General features: G+C 49.7%; 1 protein-coding gene across 6 annotated transcripts; it reads right to left on the bottom strand.

The window, feature by feature from the left end:
• Positions 1–1,620: 1,620 nt before the first annotated feature.
• Positions 1,621–7,581, bottom strand: MYCN (MYCN proto-oncogene, bHLH transcription factor). Of its 6 annotated transcripts, none has more exons than XM_088162429.1 (3): positions 7,504–7,581; positions 4,218–5,024; positions 1,621–3,136 (listed from the first exon to the last, which is right to left on the bottom strand). In XM_088162429.1, exons 2-3 carry the CDS (start codon positions 4,918–4,920, stop codon positions 2,535–2,537), a joined length of 1,305 nt encoding a protein of 434 aa, XP_088018555.1. In that variant the 5' UTR covers positions 4,921–5,024; positions 7,504–7,581; the 3' UTR covers positions 1,621–2,534. The 6 variants fall into 6 exon arrangements, with proteins under 6 accessions (XP_088018555.1, XP_088018554.1, XP_088018556.1 ...); XM_088162428.1 differs by lacking the exon at positions 7,504–7,581 and adding an exon at positions 6,589–6,704; XM_088162430.1 differs by lacking the exon at positions 7,504–7,581 and adding an exon at positions 5,253–6,560 and having other exon boundaries at positions 1,621–3,133.
• Between the last annotated feature and the right edge of the window lie 2,293 nt (positions 7,582–9,874).

Raw genomic sequence — 9,874 nt, 5'->3', positions numbered from 1 at the left:
AACAAGGAAAATCACAGATAGTACAAAAATTTCTATCAGTCGTGGTAGTCAAAAAACACGTGTTTGTCCAAAGAGGCTGTGGAATCTCAATCCTTCAAGATATTCAAGCCTTGGTTGCATGACCCTGAGCCACCTGATCTGACCCAGAGTTTGCTCTGAGTGGAGGATTCGGACCAAAGTTCTCCACGAGTGTGATGGGGAAGAAGGGGAAGGGACTTTCCTTCTTCAAGAATACTCATTTGACACATACCTTGTTTGAAAACAGTACAACAGGAATTCAACAGAAATTGTTAAAAAAGGGGGTTAAAAATTGTTTTAGCTAATAAAATTAAATGTACTCTGTAATTGTTCACACCCATTGTCTCTGTCTACTGTTTTATCACTGTAGTTGGAAAGTGGAAGCAGAATGTCAAAGGAATCAAAACAAAGATTCTATATATGGAGCAACTGTGGTTGAGTCTGAATTTAGATCTTAACTCTGTTCAGGCCAGTTCTTCAAATGCTTGTGTAGGCCTAGCTGAATCCACAGTGTTACACCAATTTATGTCTGTTGAAGATCTGGATTTAGTGCACAGATCTATATACAGTTCTCGGTGGTCATGGTATAGAAGCTGCCTGAGGCCCAAGAGCACACAGGTTATGAGTACATCAACAATCTGTAGGGACAGACATATGGCACATCCATTACGTGGGAGCTACACTGGTCTTCCTGTTACCTCATGGCAAATACAGGATTTCTGTACCTCCATCACCAGACAGGCTACTTCCTTTGTGGCTAAAGCAGGGCCAAATGTGACAGGTGAGCTTCTTGCAAGTGGAACCTGAAAGTACTTACTGGTCATTTGGTCATTAATTCCTATCTTTTTTTTTCAGATTCAGTGTGAGGAAAGACAGTGTCAAAAAAAGCCTGTAGAGACTAGAAAATAAAACAACTCCCTGGCCTCATGGTCTTTAATACAAGATCAAAGAGATTTCATAGATTCAGAGTTGAGTGTCTTGCTCCTGTCACATCAAATGCCAGTTCTTGGAATAACTGAGCTCCATGTTCATCTGATACACACTTCATGGCTCTGCACTATTTTCAATTTTACTAACTAATGTAGTAACAAACAGGACCTTCAGCTACAAACAAGAACATTAATTCTCCAATGCAATGATAGACAGCTTTAAGGCTTTCCTAATGCAAAGAAGAGCAGCCAAATTAAGATCTTTGTTTACTATAAGTATTTAATTTTCTATGCTTTGACAAGTCTACCTGCATCATTTATTTCACCTGTGTGCCACAGAGGCCAGTCCCTTAGCAATTGTTTGCTAATCTGATCCCTCACAATTCTCTGGGTACAGTGGATATTTAAGGAGTCTGTGCAAGACACAGGAGTCATTCCATGAAGTTTGGTACATCTGGTCCCCTGGGATGATTCTGACAACACAAGTATGTAGTAATAAGAATATAGTTCTTATTACAATTATATTTTAACCAGAAATGGAAATGTCCTGCCCAGCTCACCTTTGTAAAGTATCACCTATAATCTGAGAGTTGAAGTGCCAAGGGTATGGGTGTATTTCATCAATATTGCAAAGTTAAAGATTTTATTTAAAAGAAAAATAGTAAATGGCACATCATGTAATTGCTATTTATTTTCATAAACATGAGGTATTTCAAAGTGCTATAAGACGCAGCACTAAATGTACATCATTGGAAGAAATTAAACACAGAACTTTGCAGTTACCCAGTTCTATGCACCAAACATTAACAAATACATTAACTGGAAGAAACAGGCTAGGAAAAGGCATATATAGTAAATTTCTTTACAAAAGTTTCTTAGTTCAAAAAAGTGATAAAGTAATATCTACTCAAAACTTTCACAACTCATTTTCATACGAAAATATAAGTATCAAATTTAGTTATGTATCAGCATCATACTAAAGTATACAGGCAATGTAAGAATTAGTACAGTACATAACAGAGATTAACAATATATTTGTATACAAAAACATGCTCCTCAAACATTGAGGTATTACAGTACTTAGGTATGAACTTCCAGTCTAATACTGGCAGCAAAAGCCACCTCTCATAACCCAAGACATGTACAAAAGGCAAGTGTGTAGATGGTATTTACAGAAATTCCCACGGGGTACAAAATGCCAACCCCTAAAGTAACATCTGTTAGAACATAAGCACCATAAAACTTAGGAATGAACATTTTAAAACTCAACTAGATGTCATCAGCAGCTCCAAATGCTCACAACACTTAAAAAAAAAAAATCCCCACCATCTACAGTTCTTAAGAAGGAAAAACAAAGGCAGTCCATTGTTGTTTGGTAGTCTTGCAATAAACTCCTTGCAAGAACATCCATTTGCTCCGTACCCGGATAATATAGTCTGTCGATTACTTCAGGGACTGGATTGAAATTAAAACCAACATTCTTAACGTCAAAAAACACAATTTTTTTATAAAGAATCAAAAATGTGCAAAGTGGCAATGACTGTCCTGATCAGCCAAAAAAAAAAAATCAAACAAAAAAAAAAAAGTTCAGCAAGTCCGCTTGTAATCTATTTTCTTTAGTAATTGTTCTTGTCTGGCTTGCAATTTTTCCTTTTCTAGCAGTAACTTCTGCTCCTCTGCCTGAAGAGAATGAACATATTCAGTGGCTTTTTTCAAGATCACAACTTTTGCAGCTTTGTCATTTTGAACCAGTTCTGGAACATGGTCCCTTAAAGTGAGGAAACTTGACCGTAGATCATTACGTCGTTGACGCTCCAGGATGTTATGGTTGCGTCTACGTTCACTGTCCTCTGAATCAGAGTTTCGAGGACTTGAACTCTTAGGCTTTGGTTGGATCGTAGGTTTTACTGGACGGGGCACCTCGATTTTTAACTTTTTCTGTGGTGGAGCCTCTTCAGTCTCCACAAATGGAGAAGGAGCGGCATAATTATGCTGCTGGTGAATTGGGGCACAACGTTTTAATATCAGTCCATTCTGCTGTGTCCTGACTGATGAAAAAGTGGTATTTTTAGGACGCACTGTAATAGTAAGGGTGGTAACAGACTTGTTGGTAGAGGAGCGTCTTTTCTCCACTGTAACAACATCTATTTCTTCTTCTTCATCCTCTTCCTCCTCATCTTCATCATCTTCTGGTAAAATAAAGGACAGGAAATAAAACAGACGTTATTCTCCATGAAAATTCCCTGACCAAGTATCAGTATTCATTGACAAAATATAACCAGTAAAAGCAGCAATTAAAAAACTGGTGGCAAAACCAGGGTGTGCCCACCATCTGCAATCAGATATAGATCTGCAGAAGTATGAAATACACATGAAATCAGCAAAGAATAGGGATTTCTGAAAGCTTAAGAAGTTTGATGAGATGGGTTTTTTTAAACACATGTAATTTTCAATCAAAATGGGGCTACCACCCACACAATCACAGAGACAGAAAAGAATTTTCAGACAAGAATGTAAGTAGTTTGAATGGAATCATCGAACTGCGGCACAAAAGGCAAGCACAGAGCCACAACACAGCCCCTGCTTGGTAGAAAAGCAGCCGGAAAATGAAACAATCGCTGGGTTTGTTCTGAGGCAGAAGGTGAAGCTGCTCCAGCCGGGGACCCTTTAAGCCGGCGCTTGGTGCACTGCCAAGAAGACAGCTGTTGGAAGTGCTTCCTCACCCAAAGCTGTCAAACCAGACATTAAAGGGACAGCAGGCTCTGAAACCCGGGACGGATCACCAAGTTTGTGGCGGTGATCAGAGGGACCAGCTCATCTACACACGGCAAACCGCGGTTCAGCCCAAGTGGACTTCTCTGCGTGCACTCACAGAGCACGTTCGGGGCATTTTGGGCTCTGTCAATACAAGCGCTGCTCTAAGGGTCACAAGTGTAGGCACGGCGCCTAAAGGGACGCGCACACGGTCATCCCCCAAAAACCCCGCGGCGGGGTGGCGGTGACAGCCGCACTGCCGCCCCCCCGAGCCCCTCGGGGCCAGGAGGGTTCACAGCATCACTCAGCCCCTCCGGGCCGGAGCTGCTGCCCGGTGAAGGCTCCGGCCCCGCCACAATCAGCACAAGGCGAGCGGGGGCAGCCCCGGGCCGTGCCCGCCACCCCCGCGGGGCCCCGCGCCTGCTGCCGCCTGCCGGCCGCCCCGCGCCCCGCCCGGGGCCGCAGCCGCCACCCCCGTCCCCACCCCCGCACGCTGCCGCCGGAGCGCTTCCTCACCCGAGTCGCTGAGCGTGTCGTCCCCGGAGGAGCTGCTGCTGCTGCTGCTCGCCCGGCTGTCCCCGGCGGGGCGCGGCGGGCGGCCGCCCCGCGGAGCCCCTCCGCCCGCCGCCGGCGCCTCTCGCTTGTTGACGGGGAAGGGGAAGACCACGGCCGGGTCCACGCACTCGGGCACGGCGCCGCCCAGGTCGGCGCGGGCGCTGGCGGGGCTGCCCGCGGCCCCCGGGGGCGGCGGCGGCGCGGCGGGTGCCTTGCTCTGCAGCTTCTCGCTCACCGCCCGCTCCAGCTTCTCGCGCGCGGAGAAGCCGCTCCACATGCAGTCCTGGATGATGATGGAGTTGAGATTGTTCGTCACGCCGGGGCCCGTCTCGAAGAAGTCCCCTCCGTCCACGCCGCCCCACAGGTCGGCCTCGGGGGGCAGCAGGAGCAGCTCCGATGCCCAGTCCACGGGGTCGGTGGGGCGGCAGCCCCACAGAGCCGCCCCTGCCCACGGCACCGGGGCCCCTCCCGGAGGGTGCTCCTGGAGCCCGGCCCGGCTGGGAGACAGGGGAGGGGTGGGCAGCAGCTCAAACTTTTTCCAGATGTCCTCGCCGGGGGGAGCGGAGTCCGGCCCGCACAAATAAAAGTCATCTTCGTCCGGGTAGAAACAAGGCTGCAAAGAGTCAAACTCGAGGTCTGGGTTTTTACTGACCATTCCTGGCATTACGGGTCTCTTTTTGCTGATTTGGGTCGAGCAATGGTTTCAAATACAGGTTTTATGGGTATTTCCACTAAGGGGAAGAAGAGAGGTTCTCCCACGACCTGAAACTAAAAAAAAAAAAAAAAAAAAAAAAAAAAGAAAAAAAGAAAAAAAGAAGAAAATTTAAAAAAAACCCAAAACAACAAAACCACAATTAAAATACGAATAAACAGACACGAACGTGACTCCCTTCCTCATAATGGAAGGGAAAAAAATTAATAATGCCATCATCAATAGCAAGCAAGAAGGAGCCTTTAGAAAGTTGAGGAGAAAAAAAAAAGAAGCATCTCACACACCTTTCTCCTTCCGACTCAAGATACTGAAATCAAAGCGCTCAGGTAGTATTCCCCGGTGCAGAGCCTGCCCCGCCGCTCCGTGGGGACACAAACCCAGCCTGCACAGTCCAGCGGGGATGCACAGCCTGTGCACATAGCCCTCGCCTGCTCTCCCCAAACCGCTTCAAACGCTCAAAACAGCACAGTAACTGCAGACAGATGCATGGCTTTGATACCGTAATCTCTCCAGAAAGGCTTCTTAATATGCCAGCAAAAGTAGAGGAAGTTTACTCCTTTTGTCATCTGCGGAGCAGTGCAAAGGGGAGAAGGATGCAAAAAAAAAAAAAAAAAAAGGGGGCGGAGGGGTTCTTTGCAACTTCGCAAATCGCCAGTTCATTCACTCAAAGCGAGCCAGCGAAATCCGCACACAACACAAAGGGGGAGGGGGGAGGAGGGGAAATCCAGCAGCAACAGAAATTATCAACCTTATGTAATAACCTCATGCACAAAAATGCATTAAAACCACCCCAGCGCCACCAACAAAGCCTCCTGATTTGCCAAGAAGGCACGGGAAGTTTTTCTCCCCCTTTATCCTGCAACAACGAGGTTGCAAGGACAGCAACTCCGCACACTCTGCCACTTCTTGCACTCCAACCTTCTGCAAACACACCAGCTCTGCAGCTCTCACCTCCGGTGAGAGCGCGCTGCTGCCCTTACCTCGGCCGGACCCCCCACTCACTACCCACGGCCAGTCAACCACAGCCCCATTCCTCTGCCGAGAGCTCCGTTGCATCAGACATTTAAAAAAAAAAAAAAAAAAAAAAAAAAAAAAGCGAGGGGAAAAAAAAAAAAGCCTGAAGTCCAAAAAATCCAGTCAGCGTCTCCCTTCAGCTCGGTTAAGGTAACGCGAAAGGAAATCGTTCTGCTGGGTTCACAACAGCTGACGCTGAGACGGAGACCAAAAAAGGGGGGGAAAAAAATCCATGAAAAGCCTTATGATGAAACGCCGAGAAACGCGCCCGGCTCGGCTCAGCTGCGCTCCCGCCCCGCCCCCTGAGCGCCTCCAGGACTGTGCATTTTTCTACTCGGGAAATACATTAAACTTTAAAATGCAAAGCCGTAAAGAGGCACCTACAAAACACTGGCGATCTCAATGCGACAGCTCCAAACCAAAACACAAATATCCTCCAGGATTTTCTTCTGCTCAATGAGAAATCCATTCAGGCTCCGCTCTGCCCCTGCGCTCCCCTCCCCGCCCCATCCTTCCCAGTTCGGCAACTCAAACGCGATGGGAAACTGGATTTATTTGATTGGGGTTTTGTCCTGCAGCCCAGAACCTGCAGCTTCCTCTTCTTACCTCCGTGGTGATGGTGGTGGGTGTGCGAGGGGGAGGAGTGGCGGGGGGAAGGGGAGAGGGGGGAAAAAAAAGCAGCTGATGGTGTCTGTAGCACTTTCTGCGCCCGCCCGCCCGCCGGCCCCCGCGGCCGCCCCGGCCTCCGCATCCACCCTCCGCTCCCAGACAGATGACTGTCACTGCCCGGCTTTGAAGCGGCTGGGTATTATTAATCCCCAAAAAAGGTATTAAAAAAAAAAAGGCCAGTTAATAAAAAACAACAAAAAAAAAACAACCAGACAAAAAAAACCATAAAAATAAAAAACCCGAAACAAAACAAAAAAAAAACCTGACACGCTTGCTAGGGAGCACTGAGAAACAGCGGGAGAATGGCGGGAGCGCCGGCCCCGCCCCCGCTCCACGCGAGCAGGGCGGGGCCGCGCGTTTGGCGCCAAAAGCCCCGTTCGCTCTTTATCCTCCGGGAGGGCGCTCGGATGTCGCGGGGCCGTCCCTGCCCCGCGCCGGCCCCGCCGCGGCCGCCGGCTCCTGTGCCACCCCTCCCCGCGCCACCCCGGCCCCGAGCTCCGAGCAACGTCGCCTCCGGAGCGGTCCCTCCCCACCTCCCGCCGCTGCGACCTCGCGCGCAACCCCCCCGGGGCAGCTGAAAATAAACAAACAAGGACTAAGAGAAGTGGCCGGGCGAGGGAGCCGCTCCGCCGCGGGGCTCTGTACGGGATCGGTAGCGATCGCCTCCCCGCAGGCCAGCGGGGCTCTCACGCCGCCGGCAGGGCCCCGTGCGGCCGGCCCCGCGCTCAGCGCCGGCACCGGCGCCGCGCCCGCCGCGCCCGCGTTCCGCTGCCCACGGCGACACCTTGCGGCCGCGCGGCGCAGCGGCGGCGCTCCCGGCGCCCCCGCGCATTGCCCGGCGGCGGCACCCACCGCTCTCTGGCCTCCTTCCCCCGGCGCGGAGCCGCGGGACGGCACGGGACGCGCCGGCACGGCACGGCACTGCACGGCACGGCACGGGAGCGCGGCGCTCTCCTCGGCGGTGCGCGGCGGCGGGCGCGGGTACGATCCTGATCCCGATCCCGCCGCCGCTCGGGGCGGTGCCTCCTTGCTCATAGGCTGCAGGTTGAGGCGGGGACTGGGGCGTCGCTCGCAGCAGGCCGGTGGCGGCGGGCGGCCGCTTTGTGTGCGGCGGCGGCGGCGGGGCCGCCTCCCTGTCCCGCCTCGATGGGGGCGAGCCCGGGCCGTTCAAACACAGCGGGCAGAGTGGTGGGAGAGAGAGCTGGGCGTCGATGGAAGCGACTGAGGAGGGGGAGGCTGTTCGCCAGTGAGCGAAATAAGCCCTGTGTGAGGCAGGCATGTGCCGTGTGTCCCTTCGCCTCGTCCTCTCCGGCAGTTTTGGACAGGAGAGTCCCGCTTCTCCCATGTGCTGGTCCCCTCTCGCATCCATGTCACTCTTCACTGGCCAAACCTGGAGGCTCCAGCAGCCGTTCCGTGCCTTGAGGCGGCCTGGGGAGCCGTCGGGGCAGCGTCCGAGCGGTGTCCGGGGCTCGGTGCTGCACCGCTGGCACCGCGGGGCCGGGCCCGCCGGGGGTGGCACCTGCTCTGCCATGACCCTAGCCAAGGCACTGAGCTGCTGCCAGGCTCTGCTCGCCCAGCTCGCCCTGCCTGCCTTCCATTGGTCCGGTTGAGAGCAAAAAAATAAGCCTGGAAGGTGAAGCCTCTGTAGCGCACCTCCCAAGCGCACAGGACTCAAGCGGGGGTGCTGACGGTGACCTTTCGATGCCCTGCTCTGAGCTGTGCAGGGGTGGGCACCGTACAGCAGCGCTGGGCTCCTGCTCTCGAGGTCGCTGCCAGCCCCTGTGGCATCAAGCTGGCAGAGCATTTGAGGCCAGGTTTGCCTGAACTGTGGTGGTTTGGCCCCCCCATTCCTCTAAGGCACTACGGATTCAAGACGGGGGAATTCATTGATTAGCAAATGTGCTCTCGGTCCTTTGAGGATGTGAAGTCTTATGAAAGCACAGAGATTTATGAATTTCTTTTTGGAGGATTTGCTGGCCAAAAGAAAGTGTGGGTGGTTGGGATTTTTTCCCCCCTCGCATTTCAGTTACCTTAAGCAGGTTGCAGCTTGTGAGGAGACATCAACAGTTAGTATGCAAGTCACAGAATGTGTGAACAATTTATTTATTTTCATCAATCGATGATCTTTGTGAATTTAAACAATTACATGTGATTTTCTCCTTTAATTATTTTTGTTTTCTATCTTGCCTCTAACGTTTTTATATATGTAAGTATTGTTATGTCTATCCAGAATATATGATATGGGATATGGGCTGCTACCTTATTTACTGTTAATTCAATACAATTTTCGCCCAGATTTCCTCAACAGTCTTTTTAAATTTTCCTTTTCTAATTTTTTTTTTTTTATTTTCCATATGTACATGCATGGGATTTTAGCCATCAACTTCTAGAAAAGCTCTGTTGTAGTGTGTAATATCTCTTGTAGCACCCTGAATGAAAACACTAATAAGACCAATCTTTTAAAGTAACTTTCATTGCCAAAAAACATCAAACCAATAAAAAACAAAACCCTCCACAAAAAGGACATGGAAAGCAGTACACTGAGTAACATTACTGTGTATGAGAAGTAACTTTCTTTAGGTAAAAAGACTTGTTAAAATGCCAGATCTATTGCTTTGTGTTCTACAGTTGAGAGAGACTCGGAAAGCTTTGGAAGGACTGCACAAATCCTTGTGTGTTTTGACTGACACTCACCTTGGGCGCTTTTATCAACGTTTATGTTTCTTTCTCTGATCTGTTCTGTCCCTGAAATGACATATATCAAGAAGCCTCAAGGCAAATGAAAATCTGAAATTACTAGTAGTTACTGTAAATTTATTATTATGTTGTTTCACTGTAAAAAGTTGGGGATTAAGATATGCTGATAGTAGAAGTGAGTCCCAATAAAAACCAGTTGTGTAGTAAGTATATTAAGGCACTGTAAGAACTCATTACTGGAAAAGTAGAAAACTAAGTGAAAAAAAAGCACATAAAAGTCTAAAGGATGCTTTTATTTAATACAGCAGTAATAATCTAAGTGGATTCAGTGGTCTTCAGTGTGACCTAGCAAGGAGCCTGGAAAAGCCCTGTGCTGAGAGCTTGGATGACCTGGGCATAATACACAGGAAACTTATGCTCAGGGCTACTATACATCTTCCCATTCGTTGTCATTGATTCGTTAAGAAATACTGTGTGAGGCAAATTTCTCTGGCCACACACACCTCTCATTCACCCTCACAGCCTG

This window comes from Sturnus vulgaris, chromosome 3 (assembly GCF_052056855.1).
Source record: "Sturnus vulgaris isolate bStuVul1 chromosome 3, bStuVul1.hap1, whole genome shotgun sequence".
NCBI lineage: Eukaryota > Metazoa > Chordata > Aves > Passeriformes > Sturnidae > Sturnus > Sturnus vulgaris.
Note: the sequence above shows the minus strand (reverse complement) of the source record. Positions and strands in the feature narration are given on the sequence as shown.